Source organism: Hydra vulgaris, chromosome 04 (genome assembly GCF_038396675.1).
Source record: "Hydra vulgaris chromosome 04, alternate assembly HydraT2T_AEP".
In the NCBI taxonomy this organism is placed as follows: Eukaryota; Metazoa; Cnidaria; class Hydrozoa; order Anthoathecata; family Hydridae; genus Hydra; species Hydra vulgaris.
The window spans coordinates 7,208,491-7,235,282 of NC_088923.1; the positions used below are offsets into that span (position 1 = coordinate 7,208,491).

The following is a 26,792-nucleotide window of genomic DNA, read 5'->3' on the forward strand; positions in this document are numbered from 1 at the left end:
GCTTTTTCGGCTTGAAGGTTTTATTGCATGCAATACTTTCCACAAACTTGAATCAGATAATGGTATATAATTGTTTTCACTACAACTTTTTCGATAGAACATGATAGCGTGGCTATATTTTGTCGTCAGTATTGCATGCACTATCTTTTGTTCTTCACCGCTGTCGTATTTTAATTTGGTTATTCCATAAGCAACATCATGCAAAATACCGCTTGTAAATATAAAGTCTAAGAAATGTTCACACTTTGTTTGATCAAGACTAGATCGGACGAATACTTTCTTCTCTGGAAATGCCAACCCTTTATGAGATGCATGCCATTTTCTTGCTGTTTCTATACGATGTTTGGTACACTCAAATGTGTTCATTATAAACTTTTTGGTATACTTGGTATGGTCTAATAATGAGAGGATAACTAACTTTCCCATGGAATCACTTTGCTTATATACTTTCTGAGCACGAATAATTTCAATTGGGAGAGGGCTATTTATTTCATCAACATTTTTACTGTTAAGAAAATCTATAAGTATTTCCTCTTGTCCAGGAGCAACAGCTTCCGCAAATTTTTTCTTTAATAAGTTTTCTAGGCGAACATACTTGCGTTTTAACTTATCTTTAGTAGTATCTTCCAGATATTCGAACTTCCTTTTTAATCTAAATTTTATTGGACTTGCATTAAGAACCTCAGTTACACTCTCACGGCTTCTTAGAGATTCGTCCAAAATTTTCTGTGAAACATTAATTTCACCGGGATCAAATTCTTCATCTGGAGTAGCAGGTGTCATATAGGTTTGTTCTTGTTGTGTTTGTGTTTCTGTACATAAATTGGTGTTTTCGTTGACTCTAGATAAAGCAGTTTCTTGCTTTAAATGGGTAAAACACAGCATTGCACCAACTGAAAATACTTCATTGTATCGCTTTGACATTGATATGACGACATGTATTGGTGACGCCCTTAAAGCGGGAGATTTTTTTCCTTTTATATTTAGATGGTGAGGATGAAAGCATGTTTTTGGAGGACTCCATGCAATACCAAACGTGTACCGGTGAAAAGCACATATTTGTTCATCCTTTTCAAGATTTCTTTCAAGTCTATTTGCAATAAGTCCATTTTCTTCCCAAATATTATTATCGTTTAATCGCATGACCTAAAAACAATTTTTTAAACAATTATTAAGTGTGTCATTTAAAGCATAGTTTATAATCTGACTCTTCACGAAAAATGTTTACAAGTTTGAAATACATTGTTGTTATTATTAAAATACAATATTGCAAGAGTGTGATTAATTTAGTGATTATTTATTAAAAGAGTGAGGAATTAATTAAAAGAGCTATTTTTTTTTGTTTAAAGAACTTTGTCTCAAAATCTTATTGCAGAGAAGTTATAAAGTATGTAATTATAAAAATTATATTACAGTCTGCGTAAATTTAAAATACATAATTACCTTTAAGTTGATGAGGTGTTTCTTAACATCAACATCTCCCAGCTGATGAATGTAGAACATTTTGTTTATAATTTTATGTTTTTTGAATGATCCACAATTTCCTTTTGAAAAGCAACAACAGTTTTCATAAAAATATTTGTTTTGTTTCATACTCAACTAAAAACAAGTTCTATTTATGCAGTACCTATTTCTCAATAGCAATGATAAAATATCTACTCTATTTATGCAAATTTTAAAAATCGTTAAAATAAAGTTAAGACATTTTTATGGTAAAGTAAACAACCGCCCACTAACTTGTTTCTCCACAATCGTGATATCAGCGATTCTTCTTCCATTCGATCACCACAAGTTATTTGGTTATGACGTAAATTTAAATAATTCACTTCTGATCATGTATTGTTTTTTATTATTATTTATTTCAATTGTTATGATTTCTATATCATAGTCAGAAACGCTTAAATTTTTTCTTAACATTACGTGCAATGTTTTGTGTAATGCTAAATGCTAATTTTGGATGATAGAAATTTTATTGTGAGCGAAAACCTCATCTGTGTGTCCAAAAAAATATCTCTTCGTACTTAATCATTTTTAACAATTTGTACCTTTATTTTTAACTTAATATCTAAAGATCACACGAATTTTTTTTATTATTATGTTAGGACCTTTTTGTATTGACAGTTGGATATGTTTACATTTTTACAAAACTAAGCGCCTCTGCCGTAATGGTTCATTTTGTAAGTATACTAAAACATTTTTTTCCAATTTCAAGCCTTAATATATTAATAGGCCTTAGGTATCACATAACTTTCTTTGCATTTTTAGACTCAATACCTTTGATAATTTCAAATCCTAAAAGAAAAGTTGTGTGCAACACTTCGCCGCTAGAATTAACTCCGATTAAAAATTGACAAAAGTGATTGATTTTGTACTTTTGAACTATGATAATTAGCCAACCGCACAGTGTCACGCAACTTTTTTATATTTTTTGGAGAGAACTTTTGGGTAACGTCTGACATTAACTACAAAAGCTATGTGCAACTTTTTGCCATGCCAAAAAAATGGGTTTAAAGGTGGCAAAAACTAAATTTCTAAAAATTTTTAAAAAAATCTCAAAAATTTAAGCCCAGATTCCGAGTGAACGAAACATTTTTGAAAATTTTTTTTTTCCCCAACAGGTTTTCTTTATATTCTGATCAATATATAAAAAATTCAAGCAATTTGGAGGAGGTCACTTCCACAGTTTCAGGAATTTGCCTGATTCTTAGAAAAAACGGCTCTTAAAAACCACTAAAAACTTCATATTTAGTGAAACGTTTTTTATGCTTAAAATGAAGGGCCTGAAACAAAATTATTGCAAAAACTCGTTATAAAAGTTGTAATTTTTGATCTTTTTTAAAAAACAATCAAAAATTGGAGGATCAGCAGTTGAAATTGAACAGAAAAAAATTAATAATTCATGAAGTATTTTATTTTTGACATCAGTTTTGCTTTAGGCCCTCTATTATTATACGTAGAACAAGCCCTGAAAATTTGAAGCAAATTCCTCATGTAATTTATAAGATATGATTTTTCAAAAACTACTAATTGGACAAAAAAGCACCAGCTAAAAAGCATCAATAAACATTTTATAACTAAAAAAATATAAAAAACTTCTAGATAAGTATAGTTTATAAGTTTCTAGTTGTTGTTCTTTACTTTGTCAACCCTTATTAATGGATTTTAATTGCAATTTTTTGCTTTCTCTTTCTAAAGCGTCGTTTTTGCTCATATTGATGATGTGTTTTTGATCTTTAAAATATAAAAATATTGCATTATTTAAACCACTCTTAAGGTTGAGGTGACTCATTACTCTCAGAACATCAGCAATTCCTTTATTAATCTGCAACACATCTGAGTTTACTTTTAACTTAATTTAATCTTTGTGAACAAAAATGTTTTTTTGGCAATATAAAAAGTACAAAAATTTGCTAATACCTCAAGAAATTATCACATGATACTATCTGATGAACCATACAACGCAAGTGACTTATACACACTTTTATCATAAAACATTAGGCAAACCATGCTGGCTTATTAAATTAACACGTAGTTAACAAAATCTAACGAAAAACTCAAATCAAAGCAAAGAGAGAAAGCAATTGCAAACCTAAGTTGGTGTTGCTAGGGATCGTTGTCAAGGTAAAATCTCCTAATTAAGCCTAAATAAAGTAGAATGACTCACAATAGACCAAGATTATATCAAAATAGATTTCAAAAACATTTACAGCTATGTAAATTTAATTTGTTATGTTAATTTAAATTAATAATCAGTAAATTAATAAACAGCTATGTAATTTTAATTAATAATGACTTATTATAAGTCATCTTTTTTAATTACTTCACCATTAACACAAGTTTTAACAATTAAAGAAAAATAAACATTCCTTAAACAGATTTATATAGTGATAAAGGTAAATTTTCTACTAAAAGTCTGCAAAAACGTAAATGTACTTTTTATGGTTTAAGAAAGCAAGAATAATGTGTAAATATTGGTGTAAATAATTTTATAATTATGTAAGTATCTTAGACTCTAATAATTAGTTATTATTTATGTATAGTAAATATTAAAAGTGAAAGTATGTTTGAAAGTGCATCAAAAAATAAAGTGAAGCAAGTAATGGCACCAAGTGGAACTTGGAGTGAACTTAGAGTACTCAAAATGTGTCAGTGGCTACAGGTTTATTGATATAGAAACTCTTGCTTTTATTTTTGATAAACTTGGGTGTCCAGAATGTTTGCGACCATCTCTGTTGTCGTTAAACGAAATTAAAAAGTCATTGCATTAAACTTATCTTTGAGTTTGCTGCAATGACTAAAATCTATTTTTTATCTCCAAAAAATGTAGCAGGGTACGATATTAAGAGATTGGTGTACACCATGGGAACACTTGATCAAAGGCCTAGCTGACCTACATCGGTTTATCATCCTTATGAGTATCCCAAAAAGATTATATAATAGCTAAAAAAGCTACAATATATTATTCAGAATTTGACAACTGCAGCACAAATAGTTGCTGCTGCAATTAAGCATGAAGCTGCACATGAACTCAGAAAGACAAATCTCCTAACAAGATCGTAGGTACTGGAGTTTTTGTTGATGGAACATAGCAAGAAAGGGACACAGTTCGCACAATGGGGTGACCGCAGCATTATCCATCAAAAATGGGAAGGCTTTAGATGTTGAAACGTTAACTAGAAAATGTTAAGTATGTGATAATAAACCAAGGTATTGTCTGTTGTCAATTTGAAGAAGCAGCAAACCGATGTGGAAAAAAACACACATTTGGAATAAAAACTATGAAGGATCAGCCAGTGATATGCAAATAGCCGGTGCATAAAAGGTATTTAATCGCTTTGTTGAGAAACTTTATGTACGCAGAATACTTTGTTGATGGTGAAAGTAAAAGCTACACTACTGTCAAAAGCACTAGTGTATTGAAGTAAATAAATTGATGTTTTCCAACATAAATAACTAGCATTACCTGCATTGTCCCGCAGGTAAAGACATTTAGTGTAAATACAATCGGGATAAAGCTAATGGGATCAATGAATATAAACCAGGATCAGATCTCCGTATTGAAGTTTTACTTAAATTAAAGTCCATTTAGGTAGAAATAACATCAGATGCTTACTGAAATCGTTTACTTCATGGAAAACATGGAACCGAAATGAAAGCTTTAATGCAATGGTCCAGAATACCTAAGTCAAAGTATGATTTGCAGCTGAAACTTGGACACTACGATGCTATTGGAAAGACTTAATATGATACTCGGGCAGCACATCATTTCTGGTTGAAAATACGAAACGAGATTTTAAGAAGCTGCAAACATAAAAATCTGACAAATTTGAACAGAAAGAAAAAAATATGTTTGGGGCTGGTGTTCAACTTAAAAAAATACTATTATATGCTCCTATTATGCGATATTTTTTGTATTTCTTTTATATTATAATATATTTCCTCTCAATTTTAACTAATTTGGAACTTTTTTCAAAACGCGTGTTTTTAATCTCCCGACAGACGTGTCTTAAAAACCACTTGACTGATCATTTATATGAAAATATCAGGAAGTATTCCTCTTATAAAGATGTATGCAATCAACAGAAATTTTTTTAGAAATGGACAGGTAAAAAATATCCAGGTCTTTTTAATTTTTAACTTTTTTTTATTTTTTATTTTTAAACTAAAGTAATTTAAGAAAACATTTAACATTTATGTACTTAAAATGATTGCTAAAGTTTAACAGGCCTACCACCTGTCAGAATAGTTGTTAGCAAAAACTGTCAGCTTATTGCATAGATCTTTTTTTCTACAATAAGTTGTGAAAAAATCCGCTAAAAGCATCATTTTAATTAACTGCAATCTTTAGAAAGGTGAGAAAACTAATTTGACATTTTTCTCGAACTAAAATGTTGCCACGCCAACAAAGTGCCATTTTTCATAATAAATCTTCACATTTAGTGTAGAACTTAGTTTTATTTGGTACGCGTAATAACCTCGTTAAATGAAGAGTTTAAGGAAAAAAAAAAAAAAAGATGCTTTACTTAAAAAGTAACTTTTAAGGGGTTTTTCCCCTTTAAATTGAACGCAACAAATTTTTTTTTTTGCCATTGGGCTCAACTTTAGGCAACTGTAGGGTGGAATAAAGCTAAATGTTTTAATAAAAAATTTCTGAACATGTCGATCAATAATCAATGATTAAGGCTCCATTAAATACTTTTGATCAAAATAAATTCACTATTTTTTGCGTTTTAAATATTTTACCATTTGGTTAAACTTTACATGGGCTCTTCCATTTCTCCCCACTTTTTGTTTTGATTTTACCCCGTTCAGCTTTACCGGAGTCATATTAGCAGATATTATATCACTGTTAATAAAAAGGAAATAAACTTTACCAAAAATATTTTTTAACGCGCTCTTTAAAAAACCGGATGTAATTTAAATAGAATTATAAGATTATTATATTAAACACAAAAAGTTATTATATATATATAAAAGAATATATGTAAATTATTATAAATTAAATATATTATTAAAACAACTTTTAAATAATGTTAAACTACGTTTTGTTGACTTTTTTTATGATAGCTCAATTTTTTTTAAAAGTTGCAACTACTTTTGGATGTGGATCCACATGAGCATTCCATGGAATGCTCATAAAATTAATATGGTTTATGAGAATTCAAAACAATAAATTATACAATATTATATTTATTTATTTTTCTGCAATGTTTTAAAACCATCAATCTCTTTGTTTTGAAATAAACTGAAATAAATTATTAACATGCAATTTACATTGTTTAGTTATTTAAATTCAATAAAATAGTTTTTGTAGAATCGTTAAAACAGGTTTACAAAATTCATTTCTCCTGGCAAGTATAGCTTAATTAGCACTAGCACTGTAATATCAGAGTTTTCAGTAAAAAATTGTCAATACATTTGCATAATTTTATATTCGGTATGTTTAAAACTTTAAAAAAACATTTTATAGTTCAAAATTTGAATTAAATCTGATGTAGCAAGGTATCTGTTTTTCCCTTGATAATAATATTTTCCCTTGAAATAAGATTAATAAATAAAGTTTAAAGTATTAAAAACTATTTTTTTGTTTTGCAAAATATTAAACATTTTTTTTGATTTGTTAAAGATCAAAATCAAAGTATATGTATTAAATGAAGTTTATTTTTGGTGTATTTGAATTTTTATTATAAAAATGAAAACACATAAAATAACAGTAAGAGTGATCAAAACAGTTATAAAATTAGATAAAAATTGCTATTAACAACTAAATAACAACTTTAAACTTTAGCCTCTTTTGTAGGCAATAAAGTATTTGGGCTTTATTATGTTCATTTTTTTTGCTAATTTATCTCCTTTACACAGGAGCTAAATTGTCTTATAATTGCCATATTTTATTTAGCAATAATATTAGATTATAAAAACAAACTGTGAGTATAATGTATGAGGGTTAAAATTGGATCATGGAAAATAACTTGTCAACTAATAAAAAAGACTGCAATAAGTTTAACTTGCAACCTAAAAGCGAACATAGTTTTAATGAGCAACCATGTCCAAATTCAAAGTCAGATAAAAAATTTAAAGAATTGTTTGAAGATGAAAAGGAGCAGGTTCTTTATATTTTTATAGTTTGCATATATAATTTAATTTAATATTACTAGTATATTTTCAGAAATTTTAAATGTTTTAGTCATAATTAAATGTGACATATTATAGATAGAAGTTTGTAGGCTATATAAATTCAAAGTAATCTTCGAAATGAAGTGTTACATATTTTTATTAGTCAACTTTTATTGGTGCTCTTTTCGATATTTAAATTTTTTTATAATAAAGAGTATCATGTTTTTTATTGACAATTTTAGATATGTAAGATTTTGACGCATTGAATCATTTTACCCATGCTGTGAAATACACTCCTTTGATTAATTAATTTTTTATGACGCTTTATATGATTTGATTACATTATTTTACCTTATGAACACTTCCAACATTTTTTTTGTTTATATATATTATCCTTTTATTTTAGTATATTACATCCAGCAGTTTTTGTTTTTCATGCAAAAATGATTGAATAATGAAGCTTTTATTCTTTGGATGCAAATCCAAAAATTCTTTATCTGAGCTATCATTGTCCTTTTTTTTCATTTTAAAATATAACTATATAAAGCATTTTTTTATTTATATATATAAAGAATTAATTTTGTTAAAAAATAGGAGTGATTGCAAGTATATTAAATTATTCCTTCATTTTTATAATTATAAAATTTTTTTCCAGATTTTTAGTTATCATGTGTTACCATTTTATTGCATTATTAATTTTATAAAATATCATTTGTTCACAATATGTTTTTAATTTTAAATGTACAATTTTTTGTGTCAACTAGAGATAAACTCAAAATACTGTGGAAACCTTTCTCATTAACATTTTTTATATAATGATATTATATATTTACTGTTTTAAATTTTAATTGCATAGCATTTCTTATAATTTATTGATAAACAAAAGAGACAGAACAATAGCTGGAAAAATATCTGACTAATACCAAGTCTTCCTATTTTATTATTGATTGTTTTTTCTCTCTTAGTAAAAGATCACCTCAATAAATGTGCCATTTAAATGGAAGCAATTGATTATTTCTTCTCTTTTGGTAAGAGAACCTCACTAAATATGTCATTTTAAAAGAAGCAAAAATATATATTTTTGGTTATTTAAGGAATAGATAAAATAAGTTTTTTTTGTATAAATTTTGATAGCTGATGAAAACTGGTGTCAATTAATTAAGAAAAAGTACAATGAGTTCATACCTACATTATTTTCTAATAATGTATATTATGCATATTTCTTCTATATTAAAAATTTTTTTTTTAAAAAAGACAAACTCCTATAGAGTAAAAGCGGGTCAAACCGATCATACTATTTTTTTGATCACTGATTAAAAAATTTAAATAAAACCAGAACTGATAGGAATATTTAAAAAATAAAAACACCAGAAGAAAAAGAATCATCTCCTCTATTCCAATGTGTCAAAATAAAGTCCAAGTCGTTTTTCAGTCATTTTATTTTTATAAAAGTTTAAAAGAGAGTTGTAAAAATTTGCTTTTTCTTTTATTTGCTATCGTAATAATTTGGGAACCATAGTTCGTTGAAAAATAATTTAGAAAATTTAGTTTTAATACCGATTACATAATTTTTTTTTGCTTTATAGTTAAAAATTAGACAAAAAAGTAAGAAAAATTAATATTAAATTTTTTCTGGTAAAACTGATCATTCACATATTTACTTTAAATTCCTTTATTAAGTAGTATGTGAATTTTTAAATTAGATACCTAGGTGAATTAAATTATTGGATTTTCTCATGTGTTCCGGGTTCTTCCTATATAAAGTTATTTTACAAAAATTACTTAATGATATTTATTAATTATTCACTTTCAAGATGACAACAAGTAAAAAGTCATACAATTAAGTAGATATAGAAAATTGATATAAGTTAAATGATATAAAAGAAAAAAATACTTCAATCAGAAAAGCTGCATTCAAATATGGCATTCCATTCTTAACTCTAATAGGTTGCAAGAACAACAACAATGCTAGCTTTATGGGATCAGGATCAATAACCATACTCTCACAGTAAACAGAGTCAATTATGATGCATGTGTTTAAGTTCCTATGTGATTGGGGTTGTGGTTTAACATGAAATGATATCATGGACTTCGTATGCGGTTACCTTCTTTGTACAAATCAATCAGGCCTATTTAAAAATGGCAGGCCTGGCAAAGACTGGTTTTATGCATTTATAGACCGATGGTCTAAAGAAATTTTCACAAGAAAAACTCACACTTTAGCATCTGCCAGAGCCGCTTCTTGTACGCAAGAAATAATTGATAATTTTTTTGAAGTTGTCACTAAACAATATCAATTGTCTGGGATAACTTCTGATTGTCACATTTGGAATTGCGGTGAAACGGGTTTCTGTGGTGATCAAGGCAAAGCAACTGTAATATGTCGAAAAGGTGCAAAGCGTGTTTTGAAACTCACTGGTAACAATGAAAAAATCTATTATACAGTAAACAATTACTGTAATGCTGATGGATACTTTACACCACCATTCGTGGTATACAAAATGAAACTTTAGAGCTGAGTGGGCTTTAGGTGGTCCGACTGGCACCAAATATTCAATTTCTAAATCTGGTTGGATGGAGCATGACACATTTATTGAATGGTTGAAGGAAGTGTATCTCGTCAGTTTAGCAGCTGTATTGCAATGTCGGGAAAACAATATAATTTTGATTTGTCTACCAGCCCACTCATCTCACATTCTTTAGCTACTGGACAGAGGTGTCTATTGCCATGTTAAGCAAGTGTGGAAGGCAGTTCTTAGCAAATATTACAAAGACACAAAATGCAAAAACTTAGATAAAGAAAATTTCCTACATTGCTCAAGCAGGTGTATGAGAGCGGTAAGTGTTTTACACGTTTACACTCTGTTGCTGGTTTTGAATATATTGGGTTATTTCCACTTAACTAAAACAAAATAAATCAACAGGCATTAGCTATCTCCGGAACATTTAATCAACCGACGTCTTCAATGCCATTGCGAACAATAAAGTCTTTAGCATTAACTTCTGAACCAGCAAAAGCAGCTTCGAGGTTCAACAAGTACAGAGCACTACATCAGAGAATGAAAGTCGAAATAGAAAATGAGCTAAAGAGTTTTTTTCAAGAAAAAAATCAGTCTCATGTAAAAAAATTGAGGCAAGCTAATATTCCAAAAATTGCTGGCCAATTTATTACAGAACACGGTTTTGCAGATCATCTCAAAAAAAGAGAAGTTAAGCAACTCAAATTAGCTGAAAAACAAGCTATAAAGCGTAAAACCATCTGCAAACTCATAATGTCATTGCCAAACCCTGCAAAAAAAGAAGTAACTCAAAATATAGAACCGATTACAACACCTTCAGCCAAAAGAAGAAAAGTTATTAAATGCAGAAAGTGTAAAAAAGAGTTACATTTGGACATGATGTCATGCGAGAATCCAAATTGCAATACTTGGCTCTGCAACAAAACATGTTTGTCAAAAAATTTTGTAATGGGTTCAGATTTTTTTTGTTGTAAAAAATGTAAACCTTAAATCTTTTATTATTTCTGTATGCTACATAAAAAATATATAGCATATTTCTGTATGCTATACAAAAAAAATATATAAAAATATATACATTTACGTATATAAAATGTTAAATTTATTAAATGTATTTTATATTGATCGGTTTTAACAGACTTTCTGCCAAAAGCAATCTTTTTTTTTTTTCTAGTTTTCATATTTTCAAAGACAATTAAAAAAAAAAAAGTTAATAAATAATGTGTTTGTTGGTATTTTTTATCTTATTTAAAAAAAATAATTTAAAAGTTTAAAAAAATAATAAAGTTACTTGATTTTTATTGTTCGGTGATTGGTTTGACCTGCTTTTACTCTATATAAGAAAGTAAAGTCCATTCCTCATTTTGCATTAAAACACTCCTCGAAGTATCTATTTAAATAAAAGAAAAAAGTATTAAAAAAAAAATTAAATCTATCTTGATTCATGCCAAAAAGAGCTTGAACTGTACTGGTTTGGGCACATACATCAATGAAAATTGTTTTCTTTCAAGAGAAAAAATTACTGTTTACACTCAAGTTTGCAGTGGCCCTAAATTCTCACTTAAACCAGAATTTGTGATCAAAGATTAAGATGCTGAGGTAGAGCTTAATCTTCCTCATAATGTGAAGTTACAATGGGCACCTAAAGGTTCATTTAGAACATATGGTGAACATAATAGCTATCCTACCAAGCAGTCACAGTATTTTTACAGATCAAAATGCGAGATTTATGTTCTACATAAATAAAGTGTTCATATCATACCAGATATCCAAAGCTTTTCTAAAAATGCTTTGCTAAAAACTTCAAGTATTTTGTAGAAGCTTGATGCAAACCCCAAACCCAAGAAATTTGAAAAATCTCCAGAGGCTAACTACACTTACAAAAGGAGTGAAAAAAAAGCAATAATATAAAATTCGTGAACCAGATCCACTAGTTGAGGACACTGTGGAAGTAGGTGCTGTTGAGAATCAAGATGAAAAAAATTGAGTTAATTTTAATATTGTTAATTCTTCCAACTCTTCCATTTTGGTTTTTTTATATTTGGTGATTTATGTAGAGGCAATAATTATTTAAGAAAAAATGCTGTTTTCCTTAATGAATTAGGAAAACTTTTAGGTTATGCAGAAACATCTACCCAGTTTAAACTACATCTTAGAAAGTTTAAATGGAGCTGCATTACATCTTGGCATACCATAAAGAGGCATATTGAAAAAATGGTTAACAACTTTGATTTATATTTTGATAATGAATAGTCGGAAAATGAAGTAGAGGACCGGTAATGATAATAATTGATAATGATAAATGAAGTAGAGCACCTGTAATGATAATAAATCAGAAGGATCTGTTTCAAAAAGTGGATCATGTTTTCAATAATGAAATCTGTTTTAAAAGTTGTTTAATTTTTTTTGGAAAATCCTGTTTGTACGTTGTTCTTTCCTCCAGATTTTATAAAATTACTAATAAAACAGCTAAAGGAACTATTTGATATTGCTAAAACTATAGACTAAGTATCTTAAAAAGTTTCTTAGTTCAATTAACCCCCTGCTCAGTTTTGTAGGCTCAACCACTCAGCCCACACTATTTTTAGCTAAAGTTGTAGGTATATTAAAAATAATATTTTGTTATGCTATCTTTATATTTCAACATTAAAGTAAAGTTTTTCTGAAAGGAAATTGAGTATATTTACATAACTTATATCGATTGACGCCATACCTATCATAAAATTTAAATACTTTTGGGCTTTGTGTACTTCTCAAGCAAAAGTGCTAAATAAAATATTTCTTAAAAAAAAACATTTTTTTTTAAGAATATTTTATGTAGCACTTTTTTTAAATAAGTACACATTAAAAAAACAACAACAACAAAAAAAAACAGGTGGAAACTTACATGTATGAGCATTTAAATAAAATAATTAAAACCCATACTAATAGCGCTATTATTTTTTTTTCAAATTTTGAAAAATTGTAATTATAGTTTAGGTAACAACTATGAGTAAATATTAAGAAATAAACAGAATATCTTTGTTGCTTTCAAAAAGTATATTGACACTAAGAACTTGAAAACACATTTCTTTAGAGTACTAGTATTATACCTTAATTAAGTACAGTTTTATTACATGGTGCTTAGCATTTTTTAAGTTATGTCTTTAAAACAAGGTGAGTAGGAAGTGTAAATAACATTTTAGATTTCAAATCATGAGTTTATATTCAATATAAACTTATTTCTAACCTTAAAAAGGCAATATAATATTGAATTTTCATGGTTAGAAATTAGACTAAAATATGTATACAATTATGAGAAATTAGTTATTTATCATCAGAGTCAGTATTCTTACTAATTTTGACCTCATCAATGTTTTTAACTTGAGATTGTGTCAATTGGCAACCTCGAAAAGATTATCTAGTTTTTAAAGTAAAAATGTAAGCAAAGTTTATAATAAACCAAGTGAAGTTATTGTTTTTTCGTATTGAATTTTTGAGTTGAATTCAAAAGTCAGAAATGCAATGCTAACTTTAGGTCTTGAGTTTTGGAGTAAAATATAGAAGTTTATTTGAAAACATCAAAAGGTGTTCTAAAGATCTAGCGAGAACACCAAAAGGCTTTCTCTCTGAGCGATAAGGTTAAGTTTAATTACTAATCCAAATTTCTATCTGCTCAAAATGTTAATTTATATGAGCTAGAAATATAATTTGTGTTTATATAAATTTTATATTTCTGGGAGTTGAATTTCATTTAAAGATATTTTGTTTTCTAACTTTTTCTTTTTCTTACTTTACTTGTTAATGATTCACCACTAAGATGTGGCGTAAGTAATGGTTATTAACATTAATTAGAAAGCATTAACATTGACATTTAAAAGAATCTATAAAATATTATTTAAATAAATAATATAAAATATTTCTTTTTATCTTTGTTAAAGAACTTACATTGCAAAATATTTTTAATACAGAAGTATCTGATATGTACACTCTATAGTAGCTGATATGTGCACTTCACTTTGCACTCAGTAGTTTTCTATGATTTTGTAGAATTGTATTATTAATATAAACATTTTTTTTTTTAAACATCTTCGCTTCCAACAAGGCTGCAAGCAACCACTCATTAGAGTTGGAAGTTAAAGGAAGAGAAAAGATGAAGATAGTAGAGCAAGAAAACGATTGACGGACGACTTAAAAGATTGCAAATTATATGAATCAGGAAAGCAAGATGAAGGAAGCGAATTCCAAAGAACTGATGTTCGAGGAAAAAAAACTAGACAAATAAGCGTTTTTGGAGCACTTAGGAACAGTCACAGAAAAAGGATAACACTTAATTGAATGACGAGTAACACAAGAATGAATTTTAGTAGATGGCACAAGAGACGCTAGCTCTTTAGAGCAGTGCCCATTATAGTATTTGTAGAAAAGAGAAAGAGAAGCAACATTACGACGATGTGACAATGGTTGGAGGTTGGCTGCAAGAGCACGTCCAACTATGTTTACAATGCGTGTGACATGACAATGTGATACACTTGAATGCTACACAGTTCATGACAATATGATACATTTAAATGCTATACAGTAATTATTTTAAGAGTGACTATTATGGAAAATGTAGTTACCTTAAAAATTGAAAGAAAGTGAAAAAATAATAAAAAATAATTATTAATTTTTAACTCCAAAAATAAATTATTTAAAGAAAGTTTTTAATATTTTTGCTTTTTACAACAGAATGGTGAAAAACTTGATTCATGGTGGAAGTCTTCATTCTTTGTAACTTCTAAACTATATTTTGGAACATGGGATGGTAAGTTGGATTTTGTTAATTTTGGAGTCTATATTGATTTATTAGTTAAAAAAAAAAGTAGTTTCTAGTAGAATGAATTAGGAAATATTTTCTTATAAATGCCACAAATTCAGTGTTGTAAGGCTGTGAGAAGGCGCTAATGTGGAAAAGGCTCTGTTATCTAAATTTTTTTTCCTCTCAATTTTATAATTTTGAATTGATAAGTATATTAAGCATGATACTACCTTAAGAGTTTTAGTCTTAATTACTTTACGCAAAAAAGCCACTGCCAGTGGTGTAACATTAGATTTATATTACTCAACTAAGCTGTTTTATTAAAAACAATCTTATTGTTTTACTAAAGTCATTTGCCATGGTTATTTGTATATTGGTTATTTTGGTACTAGTTTTTTTTTTTTTTTAAACATCTTCGCTTCCAACAAGGCTGCAAGCAGCCACTAATTAAAGTTGGAAGTTACTGAAAGAGAAAAGATGAAGATTGTAGAGCAAGATAACGATTGACAGATGACTTAAAAGATTGCAAATTATAAGAATCAGGAAAGCAAGATGAAGGAAGCGAATTCCAAAGAACTGATGTTCGAGGAAAAAAACTAGACAAATAAGCGTTTTTGGAGCACTTAGGAACAGCCACAGAAAAAGGATAACACTTAATTGAATGACGAGTAACACGAGAATGAATTTTAGTAAATGGCACAAGAGACGCTAGCTCTTTAGAGCAGTGCCCATTATAGTATTTGTAAAAAAGAGAAAGAGAAGCAACATTACGATGATGTGATAATGGTTGGAGGTTGGCTGCAAGAGCAGGTCCAACTATGTTTACAATGCGTTTTTGCACCTTGTCTAAAAGAGAAAGGGCATCATTAGAAGATCCGCCCCAGATATGGCAACAGTATTCCATACAAGGCCTGATTTGAGATTTATAGAGAATAGAATCCGAAGTAAGAAAGTGACGAGCTCGATTAAGAGATGCAACCTTAGCAGATGCTAATTATGCAACTGATTTGATATATGGTTTCCAAGAAAAATTGGAAGTAAGAGTTAATCCTAGAAGATGAAGAGTAGGTGACTCATCGAGTACATCACCGTTCATAAATATAGGAAGATCTAAATTATTGCGATAACGATTGGCTGAAAAAATTGGGTTTTATCTGAATTAAAGTTCACCAGCCACTGTGAGCCCCATGCTGTAGCAGAAGTGAGATCCTTTTCAAGCTCAAATGCCCCCTCCAAGCAATCAGAGGGTGTTGGTTTCTTATCACGACAAGAATAAATGGTAGTATCATCTGCAAACAATGCCACCTTGGATGAGAGAATATCTGGAAGATTGTTAATGTAAATTAAAAAGAGTATAGGGCCAAGGATAGAACCTTGAGGAACCCATGAAGTTACAGAATAAGAAGAAGAGTGTTGTCCATCGAGGACAACTTTTATGCTACGATTGGAAAGGAAGGATTCAATAATCTTAAAGATGTTGCCGGATACACCATAAGAAGAAAGCTTACGGAGAAGACCAGCATGCCAAATCTTATCAAATGCTTTTGAAATGTCAAGAGCGATGGCCTTAACCTCTCCACCTTCATCTAATGCACGATAAAACCTGTCAATTATTACTGTTAGCAAATCAGCTGTAGAACGAGAAGATCGAAATCCATATTGATGGTCAGAAAGTAAGTTATTAGATTCAAGATGAGAGATTAAGTGTTTGTTAATTAAAAATTCAAAAACTTTGCTAATGATAGGAAGAAGACTTATGGGACGGTAGTTAGATGAATCAAATTTTTGTAAAAAAGGAATAACAGATGCCACTTTCCAGCAGGCTGGAAAACAAGACTCTGATAAGCACTTGTTGAATAGTTTTGAGAGTATAGATGACAGCTCCGGAGAACACTTCTGCAAGACAATAACAGGTATGTTGTCCAGGCCACAAGTTATAGAAGAGTCTAGGCAGGAAATCACTTTAGATACAGATGCTGGAGTGATATGAATGTCAAGCAATGGATCAACCTGTTTGTTGGCAATATCAGGTAGAACGCAACTAGTGGAATCAAGAGATGATATTGATGAAAAGTTTTTAGCAAACAATTCGGCTTTGTCTTTGGGTGAGGTGACAAAGTCTGAACCATACACGAGAGAGGTGGAATTATAGGTTTGCCCTTATTATTGATATTATTAAAGATTCTCCGAAAGTCACGAGAGTCTAATTTTTGAGAGGAGATACGAGATTTCATGACCTGAGAATAGCGGGTTTTGGTGTTAGACAAAACCTTTTTACAATTGTTTCTAGCAGTAATAAACAGATGTCTGTTTTCTGGAGAATTGTTTTGCTGATAAATATGGAAGTAACGGTTTCGATTGGCAATTGCAGCAGCACAGTGTGAGGAAAACCATGGAGGAGAGTGAGGCTTGACCTGGAATTGTCGAGAGGGAATAAAAGATTCCATGCCAGCCTGAATCCACGAAGTTATGTAAGAAGCACATTTGTCGACAGGAAGACAAAAGATTTCTACCCAAGGGCCATCAGGAAGAAAATCACGGAAAGAACCCCAGTCAGCTTTACTGTAGTTGTAAGAGGTTCGATAATAGGGGGATTCAGGTGATGAAGAAGAATGAGATATTAGATCAAACTGTGATCAGAAGAACCTAAAGGTGAATGTGGAGAAACTGAGAACTGACTAGGATCAGAAACAAGACATAAGTCGAGTAGAGAAGGTAGATGATTCGGGTTGTCAGGAAAGCGAGTTGGAAAGTTGACTATTTGAGTAAGGGATTGAGAAAGGCAAAAGTTGTGGGCTTTAATGCCTGCAGTGTCACTGACACTAGAGCCAAGCCATTCAGAGTGGTGAGCATTAAAGTCACCGACAACAACTATATTAGCTGATGGATAAAGAGAGAGGGCTTGGTCAATATGATCAGAAATAATATCTAAAAGAGTGCAGTCTTGATATGAAGGAGAGCGATATATAGAACAAAGAGAAAGGCAATAGAGTGAAGTGGTGCTAAACGAAAGCACATGAAAGAATAGTCTGTGGATTCAAACCTAGTTTCACGACAAATGGGTGAATTCTTACTAATGTAAATGCCCAAGCCAAGCATGTGACTATTGGAGTCTTTACGAATTAGAGGCAGATAACCGTCAACACTAAGATCACAAGATGAGACAGCCAAACTCAAATTAGTCTCACAAAGAGCAAGTAGGTCTGGTGAACTTTGCAAGAGATAAGACTCAACAAAAGAAAAGTTACTTCGAAGACCACGAATATTAGTGAATGATAGGTTTAGAGAACTTGGTGATAATGATGGTTTTTTGTGTTTTATAGTTTTTGGTACTTTATTCATTTTTAAATTAGATTGAAGAACTTGACTCAAAGCATAGATAGTACTTAGGACACCGCTTAATAGCCCAAGCAATTGCCTCATTACTACTAATAAACCCTAAGCCGTAATAAAGGGCTCCAAATATGGCCTCCGCAATGCACACCAAAAGTACAAACAGGGACACCATCCATGCGCAACATGGCACTGTTAATACTTTGATATTTTCAGCTGTTGATGGAATCAGCCTCTCTGGGAGCTACCACAGAGTTCGGGAAACCTGACTACCAACCGGCCTCAGAACCATAAAACTGAGTTTTAGATAAAAAACAGAGTCACAAGCAAAACCCACGCATTGAGTCAAGTAGATCCAGCATTTAACATCCTAATTTTCCATTTTTGTTACACTTTTTATTCAACATCCTAGTTTTACATTCAACATCCTAGTTTCCATTTTTGTTACACTTTATATTACTTTTTATTTAGTTAAGTCATCAATAATTGTGTTTATATGGAAATTTGTATGAATTTTATTTGGAACTTATGGTATATATATATATATACATATATATATATATATATATATATATATATATATATATATATATATATATATATATATATATATATATATATATATATATATATATATATATATATATATATATTTTTCTGATTCACTCCCTACAAGCAACCACTATTAAGTTGAGAGTTACTAGAAAAAAAGAATAGAGTTATAAAGCAAGGAAACAGTTGACGGAAGACTTAAAAAATTGAAGGTTGTATGAGTCAGGAAAACATGAAAATGGGAGAGAGAGTTACAAAGGGTTGAAGTGCAGAGAAAATAAGCTGACAAATAAAAGTTTTTAAAGTATGCAGGGACAGATACAGTAGAAGAATAAGACTTTAATGAATGACAAGTCAAGTTAGAATGAGTTTTGTTTGATGTAACTAGAGATGTCCTTTGAACAGCGACCATGATAGTATTTGTAGAAAAGAGAAAGAGATGTAACTTTACGATGATGGAAAAGAGGCTCAAGCTTAGCAGATAGACTGAGTCCAGGTACATTTACATTTATGTGTTTTTGAACCTTGTCTAGAAGAGAAAGAGCATCATTAGAAGAACCAGCCCAAATGAGACATATATACTATGAAATATGATTTTTTATAAATATACTGGAAATAACAATTGTTGCTACAAACAACAGAAACATGCACCATGAATTATTTATTTTCAAAGTTGTTTTAAGGCTAAAATTCTTTTAGCATGCATGAAGGCTTAATATTTTTATATCAAAGTTTTTTCAAATCATCTTCTGTTTTAAATTCAGTTAGAAAAAAACTCTAAAGATTTTGGAAACAATTTTTGTAAAATTTTAAACAGAAGTTATTAAAAATTAAGTAGAGTGTTTTCCATCAAGAAAAACTTACTTTAATAGACAACTTAATAATAGACAACTTTAATAGTTAGAGTAAAAATGGTTCATTAATTTTTCTCAGATATATCATATAAAGAGAGCTTATAAAAAAGACCAATGTGCTAGATTTTATTCAAAGCAGTATTATATATATATATATATATATATATATATATATATATATATATATATATATATATATATATATATATATATATATATATATATATATATATATATATATATATATATATATATAGATATACTAAATCTCTAGATATAAATATCTAGACATTTAGTATGTCTAAAGCAATAAGCCTCACCTCGCCACTTTTATCTAATGCGTAATTAAATATTTCTATTATAACAGTTAACAATTCAGTAGTAGAACCTGAAGATCTAAACCCATATTAATTGTCAGGAAGTAAGTTGTTAAATTCAAGATAAAATTTGTAATTTGAAGATATAAAGACTTGACAGTTTAAATAAAAAGACATAATAAAAATAAGAAGGCATAGTAAGAATAGGAAGATGTAAGTAAGAAAAGTGAATGGGCAATAATTAAAGAGGTTAGAATAATCTCCAAAGATTTCAAAAGTTGTGACTAAGGATGCCAAGAAAACAAGATTGAGTTAAAGCACTAGTTAAATAGTTTACAGAGTAATAAAGAAAGTTCTAAAGAGCACTTTTATACAAATGTGATAGAAATGTTGTTCAGACCACAACCTGGAGAGGAGTTCAAGTTTTTTTTTTCCAACATTTTTGCTATCAACAAGGCTGCAAGCAACCACTATTAGAGCTGGAAGTTACTGGAAAAGGAAAGATTAAGTTTATAGAGCAATATAGCGATTGACAGACAACTTAAAAGATTGCAAATTATATGAATCAGGAAAGTAAGATTAAGGAAGCGAATTCCAAAGAGCTGATGATCGAGGAAAAAAACTAGACGAATAAGAGTTTTTAGAGCATGTAGGAACAGTCACTGAAAAAGGATGAAACTTAATTAAATGATAAGTAACACGAGAATTGTTTTTAAATGGCACAATAGATGCTAACTCTTTAGAGCAGTGCCAATTATAGTATTTGTAGAAAAGAGAAAGAGAAGCAACATTAGGACAATGCAATAATGGTTGGAGGTTGGCTGCAAGAGCAGGTGCAACTATGTTTACAATGCATTTTTTTCACCTTGTCTAAAAGAGGAAGGGCATCATTGGAAGATCCAACCCAGATATGGAAACAGTATTCCATACAAGGACTGATTTTATTGAATTATTGCGATAATGATTAACTGAAAAGAAATTGGGTTTTATCTGAATTAAAGTTTACCAGCCACTGTGAGCCCCATGCTGTTGCAGAAGTGAGATCCTTTTCAAGCTCGAATGCCCCCTCCAAGCAATCAGAGAGTGTTTGCTTCTTATCAAGACAAGAATGGTAGTATCATCAGCAAACAATGCCACCTTAGATGTAAAAGTATCTGGAAGATCGTTAATATAAATTAAAAAGAGTATAAGGCCAAGGTTAGAACCTTGAGAAATCCTTGAAGTTACAGGATATGAAGAAGAGTGCTTTCCATCAAAGACAACTTTTATACTACGATTGGAAAGGAATGATTTAATAATCTTAAAGATGTTACCTGATACTCTGTAAGAAGAAAGCTTATGGAGAAGACCAGCACGCCAAGCTTTATCAAAAGCTTTAGAAATACCAAGAGCGATAGCCTTAACTTCTCCACCTTTATCTAATGCACTATAAAACCTATTGATTATTTCTGTTAGCAAATCAGCTGTAGAACAGTAAAAGTAAGTTATAAGATAAGATGTAGAAAAAGAAAGCTGTAGAAAAGTAAGTTATTAGATAAGATGAGAGATTAAGTATTTGTTAATTAAAGATTTAAAAACCTTTCTTATGTTGGGAAGACTAATGGAATGGTAGTTATTGTTTAAATAAACTTTTTTGTTATTATTTTAATGTTTTCAAAAAAGGAAAAAAAAAAGAAAATCATTTCACTTTAAATACATAAAAATCAAATATTTAAGTATTCGATTCCAACCAAATGCCGCTCTCTTGAAATTGGAATTAATGATATTTAGGAAGTATAAAGGTTGTTTAATACTATTAATTAAAATCAGCTGCGACTGGTTATAATTTAAACTTAAAATCAATTTTGAAAATTCAAAATTTTAGACTAATTTAATTCTTACTTTACAATGCAATGTGAAGTGAAAAAATTTCTTTGTCTGGAAATTTGAAGTTTATATGATATTATATGATTATATGAAGCCTAATTAGTTGATAATTACAGCGATTTGATTAAAAAAATTGCAACATTAAAAACTTAAAAAAGCCTTAAGCATAAAAAATTAACGTAGACACTATAAGAAAATTGAAGTTAGACACTTGCATATACTGTAAATGTTAAAAAATAGTTAAACTATTAGTCACTAATATCCTGCATATAGTCTTTTAGTGAACTACACTTACTATATTTTATATTGTTAATATTAAATAAATATTTAAAACTGAGAATTTATTTTTTATTGCTCAAGGTTAAAAGTTTATTCCTATTTTACAAATAAGTGCACATAATAATTTTGTTTAAATCAAAAGGTAAAAATAAAATAAATAAAATTTTAGTCAGTAAATTCAAAGTCAGCATAGTAATAAAATGGCAAATCAGTGTTTTCATTTTTAGATGATTTGATAATGTCATTGTGCTCATTTAAATTTCTTATTTCATTTATGTTTACTAGTTTTAGTTCCTCATTTTTATCATCAAAATCATCATCCTCATCCAACTCATAATATTCTTCATCCGCATATATATCATCATTAGCATCATTTGTATTTTCCATTTTAGTTACTTGAAAAAGAAGATCAACTGCATCTCTTTCTAAATTCATTTTTTTATGTTTACATTTTGATCTTGCATAGTTTAGAGATGAAAGAATTGGGTCACTCGAAAGCATTAAATAATTGAATTGGTCTGTCATTGTAGCTTTTCGATCAAATTTGCGAAGTGTTGTAAGCAAATATTTTTATTATCTTTATTCCGAGCTTCAATTGCTTCTTCAGAATACATTCCAATTGGTAGCATAAATCTAAATATTGTCAGACTACTATAAATGAGTCGTTTGTGTACTGAGGCTGGCATGTAAAACCATGAGTATTCTTGAACAAATATATATTTGCTGTCTCCAAACGATATGTTTCATATTTGGCTATGTTGATTTTTTTATTCAAATTAATGACTGATAGTATAATGTATAGCCTGTAGATTAAATATTTCTTGACTCGTTATTCGCGAAAACTCTGCATGCTGACAAAAAGCATGACGAGCAGTATTGCCATCATTTGTTGTCCCAGATCCGCCTTCAAGAGGTATGTCAACAATAAGGCCAATTTTTGCAAACTCTTGTTGAACAAACTTTTTTTTTACAGCTGCTAATTTTATATTTTCAGGTCCACGTATTTGCCACTCTTTAATATCAAATCTATAACTTGTATGTAGAATACACTCGAAACATCGAATCCATGCATGTAATGACAATAACTCAAGATTTAAGCTTTGCGAATCCGTTGAACGGATTAGAGCTTTATCTAAGTTGTTCATTAATCTTGGAGTACATTTGCAAATATTACAAGCTTGAGCCAATTTGTTGTCACAAATTGCATTAACTGCTTTTCCATCAATCATTGTAAACTTAAGATCGAAGCTTACTTCAATTACAAGCTTCTTTTCAGCTTCTGGTTCCATTCTACATCTGGTTCCATCTACATCAATAATCATTGTACTCTCCTCAAGAAAATTGATTTGCTTGTCAAATTATTTTTTTTCTTCTCTTAAAACTAAAGGGTTTTCAGCAATATAGTGAATTCTTAGTGGGCGGCAGAATCGCGTTGAAGAAGGCACTTGATTTTCCCAAATTGTCATAACACCATATGATAACTTAAGTGGCACTAGGCAAGTAGAAAACAAACTTTGATCAGATATTAAATCATTACATTCATCATTGTTCCCTTTTTGGCTACTTGCACCGTTGAAGCCCCATTTGCAATACAAAGTCATTCCTATACAGGATTCAGGGGAATCAAGTTGAGATATTTTATTTTAACAGTAGTTAGTTGCAGCATTCGATGAACTGTATGGTGTAACAATTCTTTCAGTGGAACTTCGCCTCTCATTCCATTTTCAGCTATATAAATACCATCAGGATAATGCTTTTTTTATTCGTTGCAAATGTTGTTATATGTAGGATATATATTCACATTACACTTAATTGAGTTATTTCGCATAACTTGATATTGCATCTTCGATAAATTCATAGCTGTCGTTAATGCTAATTCATCTAGTGACGTATTTGGTACAATTTGCTTGTTTTTGTCCTGAATAAAACATTTTATTTCATTTGCTGAATCTGTATTTGATAAACATTCTTTTACGTAAAGCAAACTATATCCCTTTTTCTTTTTTAACCCCATTTCTGCTGCTTGTAAGATTTCATCATGGTTGGGATTTACTAACAATATGGATACGTGCCGACGTTTACTTCGGTAGGACATATCTTCCTATTTCTGACATGGTCTCCCAAATGACTGTTCATTTAAACAAGAAACATTTAAATCGACGGTTTGTGATAATTGTTCGCTAGGTTGCTGAATAATTAAAGACAAAATTTTATTATTAAGGCAAAATGACTCGCCACTTAAAAATTTGCTCTTATTTCGAAAATATTTTTTGCTAAGTTTTGATCGGCATTTGCATACAAATTCGAGAAGAGCTTTTTCAAAACGAGTAAAATCATCATTTAAATTAATGGATACGTTTAATTCATTTTTGAGCATACTATTAAACTGATCTACGATTTGTCTTGACGTAAGTTGTGATGAAGTAGTGTCTTTAATTTTTTCAAATACTTCGAGTCGAGTATTATGTTATTAAACATTTTGTTAAGATAATTTGATTATTTATAAGATGAAAGTTTTAATAATGCTACTTCAAAAGAAAATTTAGATATCTATAATTTAGTGTAAATTTATACAAATAATTTTATTACTTTCAAAACATAGTTGCAATCAAATTGCTGCAATTATCAACTGATTAGGCTTCACATAATATCCTGTATACTTAAAATTTCCAGACAAATAAATTTTTTCACGTCGCTTTGCATTGTAAAAGAAATAATTAAATTAGTCTAAAATCTTGAATTTTCAAATCGATTTTAAGTTTAAATTATAACTAGTCGCAGCTGATTTTAATTAATAGTATTAAACAACCTTTATACTTCCTAAATATAACTGATTCCAATTTCAAGAGAGCGGCATTTGGTTGGAATCAAATACTTAAATATTTGATTTTTATGTATTTATAGTGAAATGATTTTCTTTTTTTTACCTTTTTTGAAAACATTAAAATAATAACAAAAAAGTTTATTTAAACAATAACGGTTCGATGTGTTAATTAAAATTTAAAAAAAAAAAGAAAACTATATTCTTTAAGCAAATATCTTAACTTTAAACTGGTCTTTTTATAAAAGCAAAAAAAGTCGTCAATTTTGAACTAAAAAATATATCATAAAGAATACATGATCGCAGCTGGGTTTTTTTTGAACATAAACTGCCGTTTAGTAAATGCAAAAATCAGAAAATTTAACAATCTTCCGGTGGCATCTAGAAAAAGGAAGATGAGGAAATTTAGAAAAATACCTTTAAAATACCAACAATTCTAAGACATATTATGAATAAATTAAATACAAATATATAACTAAAACATATACTTTTTATAAGCGCTAAGTTAATATGTTTATTTAAAATAAAAATAGTCCAAAGTTTTTTTAATTGAAAAAGTTATGTAGATTTTGAGGATAAGTATTTTTGAAAAAAAAAAATTTGCAAAATTTGACAATTTTAAAGCCATTATGAATGGTTCTAGCAAGCTTGTCTTCATCACTAGTAATTAAACGGATACATTTTTGAGTAGAGTAAAGCACCTATGTTTCAATAATAAAATAAAAAAAATGTTTAGAAGATTTGAGTTTTTTGGGACTTTTGGCCACGGAAAAAAAATTCTGTCCCACTGTGCACAGCTGTAACAAAGAGCTCCTTATGAGGCCTTGATAATGCATACCAAAAGTACTTAGAGAGACACTTCTCATGTGTGATATTACTACTCTAATATTTTACGGCTGCTGATGAAATCAGCATCTCTGAGAGATGTCACAAAATTTTAGGAAACGTTACTACCAGCTGGTCTTAGAACCACCGAGTTGAGTTTTATAGCTTTACTCTCATCAAGATATCAAAGAACTCAACAGAAAGAGTTTGATACCCACTACCAAAGAGGTAAAAGCGAAAACCTGCATAGGGTCAAGATAATTTCTTTGTTTCTCATCGTAGATAGGAAACAATGTAACACAGGTTTTACATATATGCTAGCCTATTAAATGAAAAAGGAAAAGAGATGAAAAAGGATGAAGAGGCTGGTCAGCCTTACAATCCTTCAGCACTATGTACAAAATAGTAGCTGGATGTCCAGGATGAGTATTTTTATTGAGGTTATCTCAAGATTTTACCTAACCAAGTCAGATATATTAAGTCAGATTTATATTACTTCAAACATGGTGGCATCCTAAAATGTGTTTATCAAAATATTGTTGATTACTGGATATAAGTTTTGCATAATTTTTTATTTTTCACTTCGTTTTTACTTTAAACAGTCACCATCATTATCTCCTACAAATAAATATGAGGTTCCTTTTTTTTTTTTTTTGCGTGCAATAACAAAATACTTATTATAGTGATTTTTAAAAATTGTTTAAACTTCCATTTTTCATGGTTTATATTGAGTACTTAATTTTTTTGGTGGTTTATTTTAACTTAATTTACATTCTAAAAAGAATGATTTAAAATCTGGTTCAGAAAATGTCAGGTCATATCTACTTTTATAAGTTAGTTCTTCAAACTCATATACACATACCCTACCACGTATTAAAGAAATATTTTGTTTGAATGATCTCATATTTAGCAAAATAAAATTGAAGTTTGATGTTGCATCTGAAAGCTTTAAGAAAATTAGGCTAATTAAGCTTGAATTTAGTTAATTTTTAGTTTTTAGTTTTCATTTTACTTTTACTTTTATTTAAATGT

At 29.4% G+C, this 26,792-nt stretch overlaps 1 protein-coding gene across 1 annotated transcript in view; it reads left to right on the top strand.

Annotated features, from left to right (window-relative positions):
• The first annotated feature begins 7,394 nt into the window (after window positions 1-7,394).
• Window positions 7,395-26,792, top strand: part of LOC100207564 (solute carrier family 12 member 8) — a 44,844-nt gene continuing 25,446 nt past the window's right edge. Inside the window, exons 1-2 of the mRNA XM_065795344.1 lie at window positions 7,395-7,607; window positions 14,844-14,919. Coding sequence (XP_065651416.1) covers window positions 7,461-7,607; window positions 14,844-14,919 — 223 coding nt within the window. The 5' untranslated portion in view covers window positions 7,395-7,460. The remainder of the gene's footprint in view (window positions 7,608-14,843; window positions 14,920-26,792) is intronic.